Raw genomic sequence first — 16465 nt, forward strand, 5'->3', positions numbered from 1 at the left:
TGGCCCAGTGTATGCCGGCTGAAGGGATCCTCTCACGGTGTCATCTCGGACGTAAACGTGAGTAGCAGAAGGTAAATCTCGGTACACGAAGATGTTACGTTTGCTGTGTCTTGCGGCTGGCTGAGGGCGGATATTGTTCATAATAGAACGCAGTCGTGCTGAGTATTCGATGAGGTCGCTGGTCGTATGCTGGTCGGTTGGTTGCAGAAACTCTCCGGGAAGTCTGAGGGGTTCGCCGTAGAGGAGTTCAGCGGGTGATGCTTGTATGTCCTCTTTGAAGGCGCTTCTCATTCCTAATAGTACTAGAGGTAAGCTTTCCGTCCATTTAAAACTTCCATGGCATATTATGGCTGCCTTAAGTTGTCTGTGCATCCGTTCCACCATTCCGTTGCTTGCAGGATGATACGCAGTGGTTCTGTTGCGTTGAAATCCGGCAAGTTCTGATAACTGTTTCAGCAGTGCAGACTCGAATTGCTTCCCGCGATCTGTCACTACTTCAGTAGGGCAACCGTAACGTGATATCCAGTTGCAAACGAGAGCTTTGGCGACTGTTTCAGCGGTAATATCTTGCAAGGGGATTGCCTCGGGCCATCTAGTGAATCTATCTACGGCGGTTAGACAATAACGGTAGCCATCCGAGAGAGGTAGTGGTCCGATGACATCAATATGTACGTAGGTAAATCTACCGTTTGGTAGCTTGAAGTTGCCCATCTGTGGAGTTACATGCCTAGTGACCTTTGAACGTTGACATGGGTGACAGAGCTTGGTCCAATCGCGACAATCTTTGTTTACTCCTGGCCATACGTAACGCTGAGCCACTAGTTTTGCAGAAGCTTTAGCGCCAGGATGGCTAAGTGAGTGCAGGCTGTCGAAGACTTGTCTTCTGAACTCTTTTGGTACGTAAGGTCGTGGGTTTGGCATGCTGTCGTCACAGTAAAGTTCCAGTTTTGTTCCAGGTACAGTTACTTTGACAAGTTTAAGCGAGGTTCCACTTTTTAGGAGTTGCCTTAGTTCTGGGTCTTTACCCTGTGAAATGGCCAAGTTCTTTGTTTCTACAGGTTGTACTATTTCCTCTATTCTTGAGAGAGTATCGGCAACTACATTATCCTTTCCTGATATGTGTTTGATGTCAGTTGTGAATTGAGCTATATAATCTAAATGCCGAAACTGGCGTGGTGAACACTTTTCTTTGTGACTTTGAAATGCGAAGCAGATTGGCTTGTGGTCTGTAAATACTGTGAAGTGCCTTGCTTCCACCAGGTGTCGGAAATGTTTTATTGATTCGTAAATCGCAAGTAGTTCTCTGTCATACGGCGAGTATTTCTTTTGCGATGGACTCAATTTACGGCTAAAGAAGGCGAGGGGTTGCCATTCCCCGTCTTTCTGCTGCTGTATAACACCACCGATTGCGACGTCGGATGCATCCGTAACCAACGCTAGTTTGGCGTCCATGTCTGGGTGCGCTAGGAGAGCTGCTTGGCATAGACTCTTCTTGCAGTCTTCGAATGCCTGGAGTGCTTCTCCGGTGACGTTTATGGGGTGATTGCCTTTTATGGATCCGGTAAGTAAGCTATGCAATGGCGTCTGGAACGAGGCAGCGTTTTTGATAAAACGACGGTAGAAATTAATCATCCCCAAAAATCTCCTTAACTCTCGAACAGTTTTCGGGGTGGGGTAGTCCTTTATCACTTTGACTTTGGTATCTAGTGGTCTGATACCTTTGCTAGATACGCTACAGCCGAGGAACGTTACCTCTTGTGCCCCAAAAACACACTTGGATGTGTTTATGACCATACCGTACTCCTTCAATCGCTCGAAGAGGAGGCGTAAGTGACGGTAATGTGTCTCCTCGTCGGGGGAGGATATCAGAAAATCGTCTAAATATGTGTAGCAAAAGTTCAGGTTTTGAGTCATTTCATCTACAAATCTTTGAAACGTTTGACCTGCGTTTCTTAGGCCAAACGTCATATAAGGAAACTCGTACATTCCGAAGGGCGTGGTTATGGCCGTTTTCGGAATATCCTCGGGGTTTACTGGGATTTGATTATACGCCTTGATTAAATCGATTTTTGAGAAGATTCGGCAGCCAGCTATGTTCTGGGTGAAGTCCTGGATGTGCCGGATAGGATATCGGTCGGGAATCGTTCGTGCGTTTAACATCCTGTAATCGCCGCATGGTCGCCATCCGTTGTCCTTTTTTGCGGCGAGGTGAAGGGGCGACGACCATGGGCTCTCTGACGGTCGTGCTGTCCCTATTCTCAGCATTTCTTCGAATTCCTGTTTTGCAATCTTCAGTTTGTCTGGGGCAAGTCTTCTTGGAGTGCAATATACGGGCGGTCCAGCGGTTGTTCTTATGTGATGAACCGTATTGTGACGTATGACCCGATGTGTACTTGCTGGTCGAGTGATTTCTGGAAAATCTCGAAGAAGGTTCAAGTACTTGGACTCGCCTGTTATCGTTTTGACTGAAGTTATGGCATCAGATGCAGGAACTGGATTTGCGTTTGCTGAGAGGCTGGTCTTGTAGTCGATCAGGCGTTTGTTACGACAGTCTACGATTAAGTCGTAGTACGATAAAAAGTCGACTCCGATAATAGCCTTTGTAACGTCAGCTATTATGAACTGCCAGGAAAATGCACGCCGAAGACCTAAGTCGAGTTCCATTTGTTGGACACCGTATATGGCAATTGGTGTTCCGTTCGCTGCGTAAACGTTGAGTTCGGCTGTGCGTGGTCGCCTTTGTTTCAGGGCGGAGCGGGGGAAAACGCAGATGTCACTCCCAGTGTCAACTAAAAACTGCGTTTTTGTCCTTCTGTCCGTTATGAATAAGCGACTAGTAGTAGGGCTACGGCAATCATGTGTCGCTACTGATGACTGCCTTTGGCATTTCCCGACCCTGATTTATAATCACAAGGTTTCATGCATCTTCGTGCCTTGTCACCATATCTGTGGTGGAAAATACAGGTAGGGAACTTCCTATAACTTGACTGGGAACGCGTGTTGCTTCTTTCCCGTTGACTTGTACTCCTCGACCTGGATCTCGAATCTCTTGCTGAGAGGGCCTGCACTTGGCGACTGAGTTCTGCAATCTCTCTTGACAGTTTCTCAATGATTGAATTTGGGACTGCATCCGTGGCGGCCACTTGTGGCGCGGGTGGTACAAGGTCGTGCACTTTATCAGCCAGATCTGCTAATGCTGATAGTGATGACTCTGGCTGCGATGCTACTACAATTTGTATATTGCCCGGTAAGCGGCTAGTCCACACAGTCTTTATAAAATCATCCGGTATGCTCGGGCCTGCAAGATGCTGTAGATGCCGAAGAAACGCGGATGGTCGCCTGTCTCCTAACTCCTCATGCATCAGCAATTGGGTTAATTCCTTCTCACGCGACGCTGATAACCTTTTTATAAGCTCGCTTTTGAGCTTTTCATATTTTCCACTTGCCGGAGGATGAATTAGAATGTCCTTCACCTCAGCCGCGTAACGGTGTTCAAGCTGTGCACTAACGTAATTATATTTGGTGTCGTCATCTTTGATACCTGAGAGCGCAAAACTCCCTTCAATTTGCGCAAACCAGACTGCCGGTTCTTCTGGCCAGAAAGGCGGAAGTCGTACCCCGACACGACAAATGTCGGAAGGCATAAAAGTCCTTTCTTTGGAATGCGAACTGCTTTCATCACTTTGTTCGTGGCTTTTAGGCATTTTAAAAACTGATATTCACTAGCTTACGGTTTAAGTTGCGTACGTAATGTTGCTCCGTGATATGTCCTTGATTCGGGGTCACCAATGTAGGAGATGTAGGTGTTCGTGTGTATTTAGGGAACACAATTAAACTGTCCTGACACTTCTACCACTGTTTATTCATCAAACTAAACTAATATAATTTACATCAAGCGTAAGCAAAAATAAATATAACAGAAAAGGTAATTAATAAAAGCGTAAGCGGAAAGATTAGCGAAGTAAAGCAAGCGTGTGTCTGCCGTGAGCGTGCGAGACGGACTGAGGACAGCGGGCGCGCGCGTCACTGCGCCGGCGATCATTCGAGGCTTCCTTTGTTCTCGCAAGTAACGGGACTTCGTGCGCGCTCACTCGGTGCGACACGACACGAGGACGATCCGATATTGCTCGGGGACCCGACGATGCGGCTATATGGAAATGATATGTTATGTGTTATTATTATGTGTTATTGTGCATGTTTATATTTGTGTAATTAGTATGTAAAGTATTTATATATTATATTATTGTATTTATATAGTAGTTAGTTTAATTAATGTATTATTATAATAAATGTATTGTGGCTACGCCACACTTGTAATTGAAAATACTAATACATATTGGGTAGATGATATATTATGTGTTATTAACAAACATTTGGTTTATTGGTATATAACTCATAGATAACTGAATCTTATCTTGAATTTTTGGTTATTCTTATAAATAAATCAACAAACGCATGTATTATTTTCACATCATCTTAACACTGTAATGCACATTGATCACTTCTCTCAAATGGAAAGTTTCCAAAACCCAGGTAGGTGGTGGGATTATTTATGAAAATCCTCGGCTAATACACAGATAAGCCCTAACAAATAAGAGCTTGAAGCGCTGCCGGCCTCCGATACGAGCTGGCGCAGCGCCCGACCGACTATCGCGATTGTTTCTGAATATACGAATTTAATATCTCACTTGGATTTATTGGTATATTATCTATGGTCATCAAGTTCGTAGGATATAATACTGGCAATTATTACATAGACATAACATTTATTATTAACAAAAACACACACAAATTAAGATAGGGCCAGCGGTGAATCTCAAAAAAAACCAAAATGTATTTAAATTACTTTTATTAAGTACTATATTTGAGACTTAACAAAATGTGACTATTTGACCGGTCTGATGTGAGGTATCCGATCGAAGCTGTAGGTATCTGTTGTCAATTTCCTTTTACATCGGTGTTGCGTCAGAAGGGTACACGGTTATGTGGGGCAAAGAGAGTGCAATGGATGTTTAACACATTATAACAATAATCAAAGAAAAAAATATATAATGTGAAATATAAAAAAAAAACAATTTTCCCTTAGGTTCGATTCAAGAGCGTCAAAACCTGTAATACATACATCGTAGTCATAAAGTGTACCCGGCGGTCTTCATTTAGAGTTCAAGCCGTGTATGGTCAAACCCAGTGTTTCTCAACGTGGGGCCCACGCCCCACAGGGGGGAAATCTATTGATAAGGGGGGCTATTCAAAAATTTATCTGGAATTTTACGTTTTCGTTATATGTTTTGATAGTTTACTTACAGTTTTTCATTAACAATTTCTTAGTAATTCCTTCCTATCATTTATGTTTATTAAGTGAACAATTCAATTATTTATATAAAAAATATGTAAGGTAAAAACTAACCCTTATATACTAACTTAAATAGAAAAATATTTCGACAGGTGAATAAATTTAATATACCTTTAATATGAAGGATATTGACTCCATCTTTGATATTTTCTTAGTGGCTACGTACATTGCTACGCATAGGCTTTAATGTAATTACATAATCACAAAACTATTATGTAAAAATAAGATTTATTAATAAAATATATAATATCAGGAAGAAATACTTTAGACATGGTTAAGACATTAAAATAAAATATTTTATAAGAACTTTAAAATGTACCGATTACTCTGTATTTAATTTATTGTTCTTATTAAAGCTTTAAAAATTGTGTTTACATTTTTAAAAGTTCTTTTTGAAGCTCGTGGCGCCATCTCGTATTGAGTAGTAAAGGCTAATAAAGGTTGTATTTGCACGAGGTTGGGAACTTAAACGCGGTGTCAACGGCCTTACATTTAATGAAAATTTACTTCTATAACGACTTTATAGTCCAAATAATATAATTTAAGGTTATCGAGAATGGGTTCTTATAATTAACTTAAGAAACCTATAAATTATTGCTAGATGCTGCCGTTAAATTTTTCAAACAACACACGCCAATGAAACGCGTTCCTTACTAATAAATACTTCTTACAAAATCAAACTCAAAATACGTTTATTCAATTTAGATGCGTCTTCTATTCAATTTAGGGCATGCTTATGAAATATGAATGTCAAAAACGTCTACAAAATGCGCGAAAGAGCAAGACTACGCCATCCGTTCGCAAAACTACCAGGAGGCCTTGTTCTGAGAAGAACGGGCACGGTCACTGTTCTTTAAAATAGAACTAATATTACTACGCACAAAAACGATACAGTTGTAAATATATTGGGAAGGTACCGTCAAAGTATCCTTGAACAAATTTCTAAGTGAAGTTTCAAGCCATAAATTGACCTAATAGCACGTTTTTGCAAGAGAAAAATAGATTGTATATCTGCTGCTTTGCCCCATAAAAGGATTCCATACGACATAACGCTGTGAAAGTAACTAAAATATACTATTCTGGCAGTTTCCTCGTCTGTGAGTTACCTAATTTTCCTAATAGCGTATGTCGTTACATTTAAATTCTATACATGATACGAAATCCCTTTTTTACAAGGACTTTTGAAAGAAATTTCTCCGTAAATCCTATATTTCTATATTGGCATAGTCTTAAATATATATAATACACAAACACCACATCGCCATAATCCAAAACCTGTCATTTATATTCCGTGCAGAAATTAAAAAATATCAAAACAAATAATTATTTGAGGGCAACCCGAGCGGTATAATCTTCGCAGTAGCTCCCGGTCACGTAGAACGAAATGGCGGAAAAAAATCTGTGTTGGACACCGATCGCGATACACGGACAGACGCGGTTTGAATATTTATATATTATTCGAAATAAAATATAGATAAGCTTTTTAATCTAATTCTAGCACGTGCTGACGTGGGTTTGATTCGGGGAGTAAAAAATAATTTATTTTTTTTAGTTAAAAACAAGTGTTGGTCTGTGGATTATTATATTATAAAAACGTAGCACTTAAGATCAATAAAATCGCAGACTTTAAAACGTGTTCATTTAATAGCGACGGAGATTGCCAGTTTAGTTTAAGTTACCTACATGAATAAATCTTTTTTTTTATAAAACAGAAGACAATCTTGACAAACAAATTGTTGATTTTTATTATACACATAAAAGTATAGCTAAAATGATTGAAGTATAATTTAGAAAAAAAAAAGTGTTGTGTTGGCCTAGTGGCTTCAGCGTGCGACTCTCATACCTGAGGTCGTAGGTTCGAACCCCGGCTGTGCACCAATGGACTTTCTATGTGCGCGTTTAACATTTGCTCGAACAGTGAAGGAAAACATCGTGATTAAACCGACATGTCTTAGACCCAAAAAGTCGACGGCGTGTGTCAGGCACTGGAGGCTGATCGCCTACTTGCCTATTAGATTTAAAAATTATCATGAAACAGATCCAGAAATCTGAGGCCAAGACCTAAAGAGATTGTAGCGCCACCGATATATATATAATTTAGAAAGTTCTATTTAAAATTCACGCTCTCCTTTATAGCGGGGGTGATCAAAGCTTAATTTAAATAATATAAATTAAAATATTGTTCCCTCTAAATCCTATCCTTTAATTGTATCAGCTTAACATCGTACGTGGATCGTAACCCGCCGCGGCCTTTTTTATTGTCCTTGCGGTAAAAAATTTGCATATATAATTTTGTTTTACAGCTCAATACATTCGAGAGGTAATCGTGTGAGGTGCGGGGCTTAATTTTTTCTCGTAACGACCCCTTTGTATTTTATTGGCAATAAAATTTATTATTGATTGCGGGTATTTTAATACGCACGGAATTGTTACGCGCCGAGCAATTTATGGAGTGTGGCGATATTGAGGCTTTGTTTCGTAACAATGGCGAGACGAGATTTTGAGAATGCTTTCAGTTGCATCTTATAATGAATCTTAGGCGAGTGTCTACACGCCACTTGCATAATGTCTTGTTCCTAGACGTTTTCCATCTGATATAGAAAGTTCTCGGGTCACGCTGTTTGTAATTAGACTCCGAAATGGCTCGACCGATTTTCGTGAAATTTTGTGTGAATATCTGCGAATCGGACGTCTATTTTTCATCCCATTAAATGTTAATGGTTATTCCTAATTTTTTTTTGACAAAATTTTTTGTTTTTATTTTTGTATGATATAAGCATACAAAAATACATACAACCCCTATTTTCTACCTATACGATCAACTCCTATTTTTTATTATAATAGATCTTATTAAACTAAAAAAATGTTTCCTAGAAATAATATACATGGCAAAACAACGTTTGCCGGGTCAGCTAGTATTATAAAAACTCAATAGGTCATTTTATTAATAGAAAACATTTTTTTTACAAATTGTCTGCAAAGACACAATTTAACACTGCGATCTAATCTAATTTAAGATTACTAAGTAATTAAAAATTAGCCTAATTTGCTAAAATTATTGGACACTTACCAATAACACTACTTACAATCTCGACTAAGGGGAAGACACTCTGTTTTTGTCTATTTTTCCACTTACCACTGTTTAGCACTTAAGACTAATTCAAATGGTTTTGTTTTTTAATCTGAAAATATAGAAAATAATATAAACATACAATAACTATAGGAATAAAGTCCACAGTATTAAGATATTTGGTGAAATGTATGAATTAATCCATTCCCCATATAATTCGAAGGCATTACAGTTCGCGGAGTCAACCGTTCGGAGCTGTCAGGAGGTTTTCATCGCCTGAATTTATAGGCGCGCAGCGGTGACCACACGGCACGGTGTTTTTGTGTGGTACAAGTACCAGCGATTCGTTGGAAATTGATGTTAATAAGTGCATAGGTTGGATAACAATGATTCCTTAATGAAATCGACGTCCGCCACACAACTGAGCGTTTTTCAAGGCAGTTTTTGCCGCGCACCATCACTTTGTGGAACTGCCCACTGAAGTATTTCCGAACCAATTCGACTAAGAGTCCTTCAAGAAAAGAGCGTACCAATCTAAAATAATATTAATAATACAAATTAAAAACTAAAAAGCTAATCTCACGGATTCATGAGTTGCGATGCAATACAAAAGAAAAGAGAGAATTACAAAAGTCACGATTGAGCAGGATAGGATATGGTTAAGAAATGTTTATATAGAAGAGTTTTAAAAGATGTTAGGGAAGTAGCCAATCGTATGGAGTCGGGCAGTCTTTTCCACAACTTGGAATTGGCTAAGAAGGATGAGCTGTGAGCTGTAATTTCCAAAAATCATCTAATAGAGGAGCGTAAGATATAAGGATCTGATAATTTGAATTCATTTTTAAGATAGGGAGTTTTGGGATTGAAAATAATTGAGTATATATCAGAAAGTGACGAATAAGTATCACACTTTACAAACGGCTCGACCGATTCTTATCAAATTTTTGATACATATACAAACAAAAATACATAATCCCAAATTTTCACCCCTCTACGATCAACCCCTATTTTTATTTTAGTAGAAAGTTATTTTTATCGAACGAAAAAGGGTTTCCTAGAAATAATATACATGGCAAAACAACGTTTGCCAAGTCAGCTAGTGATAATACACAATTTCTCGACTGCCTTTCGATTCTGTAACTCACTTTTCGAACTCACACAGCGGTTTTCGCATCGGCGGTCGCTCTCAAATCAGTCGTGAAGCAGTCATTTTATGATTTGCCTTTCTGAAAAGGTGGGAAACTTGTAGTTTATTGTTTATCAGAATGCCAAATCATAATATGACTGCTTCACGACTGATTTGAGAGCGACCGCCGATGCGAAAACCGCTGTGTGAATTCGAAAAGTGAGTTACAGAATCGCAGGGCTGCGTGGGTAGACTGTTGGGACCATCCTTTAGGTCAAAGGAAGAGCAGCCTCTTTCCTCCAGCGTATAAGACTAAATTATTATTCGAAGAATAAAAAATATAGTTTAAACTAAGAAATTGTATAGAGTTATTAGCTAACGAAAATGAAGTGCGTAAGCAATCATTTCGCTGGCATTATAACCGCGCCCTCCCGGTCGGGGTAATAAAGACCGAGAGAATTCGCGAGGGTTAACGGACTTTTGTTTCTTTTCCATAATCACTGGTTAATGCAGTTCTCTTTGTAATCCTTCTAGATAATACGTGGGCCTTGAATCTATAAATACAATACAAGAGAGAATTATTATTATATTAAGAGCTGCTATTGTGTAAGTGGTTACGAAATTATTACGTTTTAAGGCTTTAAGCTACTTAGTAAGGTTTAGTTTATAAACACAAAAAATAATATTGATATATATATAGTCTGATGTAATATTAGTATATATTTAAAACCTATTTTGGGTGAAAAAAACCATATTTTTGATCTTACAATAATTATTTAGTCATAAAAGCTGCAGTCCAAACACTACTTTTAAAACTACTGCTATATATCCATACGAAGCTATCGTAAAACCTTAATAAAAAGCCGGCAACGCACTCGCGAGCCCTCTGGCATTGAATGTGTCCATGGGCAGCGGTATAACTTAACTTCAGGTGATCCCTGTTCTATACAGTTAGGAATTTAATGAATGTAATTGTCATTAAAATATTAAAAATGTCGAAAATTAATATATATTATAAATTTCATTTTTTTAATTTATTTCTTCGGTAATAAAAACACGTGGCATTTTAATTTACAATTCGTCATTTGAGATTTCAATAAATTATTTTGTATAAAATATAAAATAATATTATTTCATAAATTCTCTTTACGAAATTTTAAAAATAGAATTTCTATAATGTAATTCGCCCTTCTCACTCTCTCTCAATCGGTCTCAATCGCTCTCTCCCTTTTATTTGACAAAAACGCTGCACATCTTCGTGACGTTTCATCCGTAAAAAATTTACCCTTATGCGCCTAAAGAAGTTTTACTTCAAAAAAAAGTGTTATCCTAGAGTCATGAGAGAGCTTAATTCCACAGACTATGGAGCGAACTTTTTCAATTTCCTCCCATGGCCGGCATCAAACGTTAAATGATTAGAAGGAAACGAGATACCGGCACTTAATGAGAAATGAGGGAAAAATATAATAATAGAGCCACGTTGTTTTATTGATTAAAAAACTTTACTAATCACATTGTTAGATAGTACGGTATCGCTATACTTTGTAATTGCTTTGAAATTTTTCTGGAGCGTTTAATTTTGTTTGCGGTTTTTTCGTTTATTTTTTTAATGTGTCTTTACTAAGACATCATGGTACGTTACGATCTAACCTAACTTAAGACTACTAAGTAATTTAAGTCTAAACTAATAAAAATACTAACTAAAACTATTTAACATAAGAAAGTGTCCAATAACACTACTTACAGTCTATTAAAGAAAAGACACTCTATTCTTGTGTTTTTTCACTCACTGTTTAGCACTTAATACTAATGTGCACTAACACTAATTCACTAGTTCAATTGGTTTGTCCTTTTCAGTCTTCTCACTAGGCCCGTGGTGTCAAGGAGTTAAATAGCCTCGACATATCGTTTAATTAAATTTATGAGATTAAATTACCGATGTGTCAGACGCATTTCTAGTTGTCAGTCATACTTCAATATTCATTATTTTTATTCCTTAATATTTTAATTTTAAGTAATTGAAGTATTGTGGTGTGGTTCAAGGTTAGAGTCCTTGGTGTTTTGTGCTTTTGTACGTAATTTTATTTATTTTAATTATTAAAAAAATGTTAATGTAAAATGTAACGAAGAATATAAACGAATGTTGAAATATATCAACGAAGAAGTGGAAAACGAAAAATAAATATTTTTTTATTTGTTTTACATTTATAACTTAATTTAAATTTAAAAGATTTTTACTTGCATCTACGGTTGCCTAAACAATCAAAAGTTAATTATGATCTATGTGTATAAGTCTTTCTTTTATAGTTTGAACAAGAGATAAAAATATTAATAATAATTTAAAATTATGTTACAATTTCACTTATTCCTCATATAAATAAAATATCTCGTATTTCCAGAAGCTGCATCTCCTATCACCACCAGCTTTTCCCGTGGAGCGTCTCTCCAGCAGTGAGTGTGGGACGCGGCTATGCGTGTGGGGTTCGCGTGGTGTTACCATCGCTGAGCTGCCGACTAGATGGGGCAGAGGTGGGTTGTTCGAATCAGGGAATCAGACTGTGTTATGCAAGTAAGTAACTAAATTATTTTCTAGACTTGTCACTATTTTTTGGGATCATTCATGAAATAATCTGGTGCAATTGTGATATATATTAGGGACTTGGTATGAGCCAAGAGACAGGCTGAGGGTAGTGGTGTGGAGACAGGAAGTCGACGTATCGGTTAAGGCTTTTTAAGAGAGGCTTTTCAGTAATGAAGGCTACGTAAAAGAAGAGATATCTTTATATATATAATTCTACTGTACGTGTGAATGTCACTTCTCTTAAACGGCTGGACCGATTTGAAGGCAATTTGTATGTGTTTGGGTACCGCCCTGGATGGTTCAGATTCACAAATCAGACAGACAGATGCTACTGCAGTGGTATCTAGTTTATTTATCTATACAGCAAATAAACAGCTGTTATATATAAATATTCTGTGCATGTGTTCGTAATGAAACTCCTGAATGGCTAGACAGAATTTGATGATTTTTTTGTGTGTTCAAGTGGAGTCGAGAATTATTTACATTATTCGTTTTTTTTGTATGTAAGACGTGTACAACGGATATCGGATCCGCCAATTTTACTTAATACAAATTAAAAGCGAATTTTCTATCGTGTTTTTAAACAAAGTCATTTGATATATATAAGCTATCTACATATATAAAAAAAAGTGCGTGCGTACAAAGTACACATGTCAGAAGTGAAACTTCTTTGGCAAACTAATTTTTAACTCTTGTTCATATTTATACAAATCTAAAACTTTAGGTTTCCGAGACATAGAGGGAGGGAAAAAGGAATATATGTGAGGAATTAAATGAATTTAACTGTAATTAAAGTATTAAACGTCGAAACTTAATACATATAATTTTTTTTTTTTAATTTATATAATAATGGCTCATGGGCCTAAAGAAGTTTCACTTAAAAAAAAATAGCATTTATTCGATAACTACATTAGATAATGTAGTTATCGAATAAATGTAGTTATCATTAAACATAATGATATGAACTTATGTAAGTTCATATCATTATGTTTACCATTAGTACTCCACCTCCGACAGAGCGAAGGCATACAATTTCTTTCACTTGTCATCGTCGCCACAATTTTCCAATCCTTTTATAACTATCTAACATACAATAAGCCAATTAATGCGTGAGTAACACGCTTTGATTTCGCCTTAGTGTTATACATTGTTGGTTCACACGCTCAATGACGCTTTAAATATCTTTGTATGAAAGTGTCCCAGTGTCCACTAAACCCCGTAAAGGGTGTCCTCATTATCAAACTAAACAGGTTAGATCTAATAACCTTAGATAAGTTAGCAAGAAAGCAAGCACGTAAGCATCGTGTATTTTCTACTATCACGGTAAATTTTGTTACCTATTAAGCTCCTCGAAGCGGCTATAATGTTAGCCTGAGGTAACGATTAAGCCAAAGATTATTGTGTAGATCATGTGTTTGTAGATGCGACAACCATGTATAGTAATCCCCTATAGACACCGACCGCGTTATAGGAAATCGCGTTGTTGGATTTTTTGAATATTTCAAAAACTAGGAACACGATTCAATACAGTTGTTACCAGTGATCTAGGGCTGATCTATACTCTAGACTCTCTTTATATTGATATACTAGTGGACCCGACAGACGTTGTCCTGCATGATATTTCAAGCGATTAGTAAAGCAAAGTATGAAAGTACCGACTGTAGCGCCATCTGGCGGGCTGATTTGTGAATCTAAACTATTCCCAAGGGGACACACACAAAAAATTTCATCAAAATCGGTCCAGTCGTTTGAGAGAAGTTCAGTGACATACACACTCACAGAAGAATTATATATATAAAGATAATAAAAGGTTAGGTTTTTTATATCCCAGACCAATAGTTGGTCGAACATTAAAACAAAGGAAAAGTTTTAAAAATATTGGTAACGTAAATTATGACGAAATAATGTCTAAAGCTGCTTGCTAATGTGATATTAATTGAAGCCTTAAAACACACACAAACCCTACGATACATTAAACTAAGTCATACAGAATTCTTCGCCTTACCTGCTTTTTTTATGTAAGAGAGAGCAAACGGGCAGGAAGTCACCTGATGTTTGATACCGCCTCTCCGCCCATAGACACTCACTTTGCGAAAAGGCTCGCTCTTTTCTTAAAGGACCCTAAGTCGAATTGGGTCGGAAATACTTAACGGTAACTGGTTCCACATTGTGGTAGTCTAAACCACACTACAGTTATAAAACTCAATAAGTTTGTAGTTGCAGATATTAAAATAATACTCTCAGAGACACGCAAGCTGTAGTATTATCTATAAAAAACCCCACCCCGCCCTACTTCATCTATATCTCAGCGCGCTCGAGTCACCACTCTTTTGTACATGTTATTAGGCGGGTATATCTTGATATTTGCATATTTCGGCAGTAAAATTAATTCGAAGATTTGCCCGCATCCACGGCAGACGCCCCCGTCTTGGGGATGTTTTTGGATTTGTGCATTCGCTTCGAGATAAACCGATACGCTCTTTTTGCTTTTCAATTATATTTAAAGAGATTCTGTAGATAAAGTTCAGATGTTTCGTCAAGTCTTCTAGTTATGATTCACCGTCAATATGCAATAAATAAATTTTAATTACATTATATCGCCGAACTATTGTATTGAGTCTGTGGTGTGTGCCAAATAAATTAAATGTCAATAACTACTGAGTAATTATTAATTTAAAAGATACAGTATTTACAATATTCTTAACTTTGATAGTAATAATAATAATTAAAATACATAAAATAAATTTTGAGTGTGATCCCTGTGGCAGTGTACCTTTAAAGCTGGCAGCATTTCCTTACCTAATTTCATGTCATAATTTAAGTAACACTGAAAAAAGACATAATTAGACAAGACATAAAAACATTTTAAAAAAGGACTATTTATACCAAAAACGAAATCAATATACCTTTTTTTATAGTGCGTTGCTGCGCTTAAATGAATTGATACGTTCTTTTCTTAAAGGATACTAAGTCGTTGTGAACCTCGGTGAGTAGCTAGTGTTGGTAGTGCGCTTAGCCCTCAAACGAAGCGTACTGGTATTTAGAAGTATCGGTTGACTATATAAACTTACAAAAGTCAAACCCATTTCATCATTCCCATTCAGTCAAAGTTTCGTCATCGGACGTCGAGGCATAATACAAAATTCCACCCGTATCACCACTATCTAGAACCAGATGCCCACTGAAGGATTTCCAAACCAATTCGACTTAGGGTCCTTCAAGAAAAGAGGGTACCAATTCTTAAATAGCCGGCAACGCACTCGCGAGCCCTCTGGCATTGAGTGTCCATGAGCGGCGGTATCACTTAACATCAGATGCGCCCGTTTGCCCCCTGTTCTTATAAAAAAAACCAGCTTAAGGTATCCATTTAGTATACCTACTAACTACTAACTATACCTAGTTCTCATCTCTCATCGTATAAAAATAACGCTAGAGTATACAGCTAGTTACATCGACTTATGTTAATGGCAGTAAAAGGCTGCCTCGCAATAATCCCTACAACTAATATTAGCAATAAACAGCCCCTTTCGACTAATTATCTTAAGATCCTACGGCTGAACTTAGTCTGAGACGCTCGCGAAACTTGCCAACGATTGCAAGGATGTTTTTATTGAGCGAAAGCTGTGTAGGGGGAGTTGCTGTTATTTAAACTTATTCATAAATAGTTAATGTTAAACGAACTTAATCTACTAAGTGTACGTAGTCTAAACTATAATTATTTAGAGAAATGATTTGTTGTAATCGAAAATCTACTGGATCTTAAAAATTATTACACTACTCAAATGCAGCATTATGCCTGAGTAGTATTTGTTTATTTCTAGAATATTTAAAGATTTGTTTTTGTAACCAAATTCTTTTGGATCACCAAAATTATTACAATGCAGAATTTTGTCTGAGTAGTATTTTTTTTTATTTTTAAAATATTTAGTGCAAATATAGTATAGGCCGCTAGTATTCTATAAAATATAAATTTGTACATGAACTGTTAATAACTTTTGGTTACCGCCATCCTTATATCATTCATTCATGCAAAATGTTAAATATTTTTGCAATTATTTTTTTTTATATTTAAGAGTTGAGACGAATAGTAACTCCTTTCGTTCTCCATCCCCCTCTCCAGCAGTATTATATATATATATATATGAATGAATGTCTAAACAGAATATTCTTAGTGTTCAATGTAAAGGTAATTATTGTCGCAGACGGACCTCAAACATCATCCTTTACAAATAGAAGGCTCGCTCTTGTTTCACTGTTTACATTCGATTGTGAGACGAGATAAATTGTTAAGCAACAAACATTTTTAATTGTATCTTGTTTATTTATTTTTATGTT

The 16465-nt window shown here is 37.0% G+C and overlaps 1 protein-coding gene across 2 annotated transcripts in view; it reads left to right on the plus strand.

Annotated features, from left to right (window-relative positions):
- LOC125053658 (nuclear pore complex protein Nup88) overlaps positions 1-16465 on the plus strand; it is a 128631-nt gene that overhangs the window by 73060 nt on the left and 39106 nt on the right. For both annotated transcript variants that reach the window (XM_047655133.1, XM_047655134.1), the window contains exon 2: positions 11949-12118. In XM_047655133.1, the coding sequence (XP_047511089.1) occupies positions 11949-12118 (170 nt within the window). The remainder of the gene's footprint in view (positions 1-11948; positions 12119-16465) is intronic.

This window comes from Pieris napi, chromosome 11 (assembly GCF_905475465.1).
Source record: "Pieris napi chromosome 11, ilPieNapi1.2, whole genome shotgun sequence".
Taxonomy (NCBI): Eukaryota; Metazoa; Arthropoda; class Insecta; order Lepidoptera; family Pieridae; genus Pieris; species Pieris napi.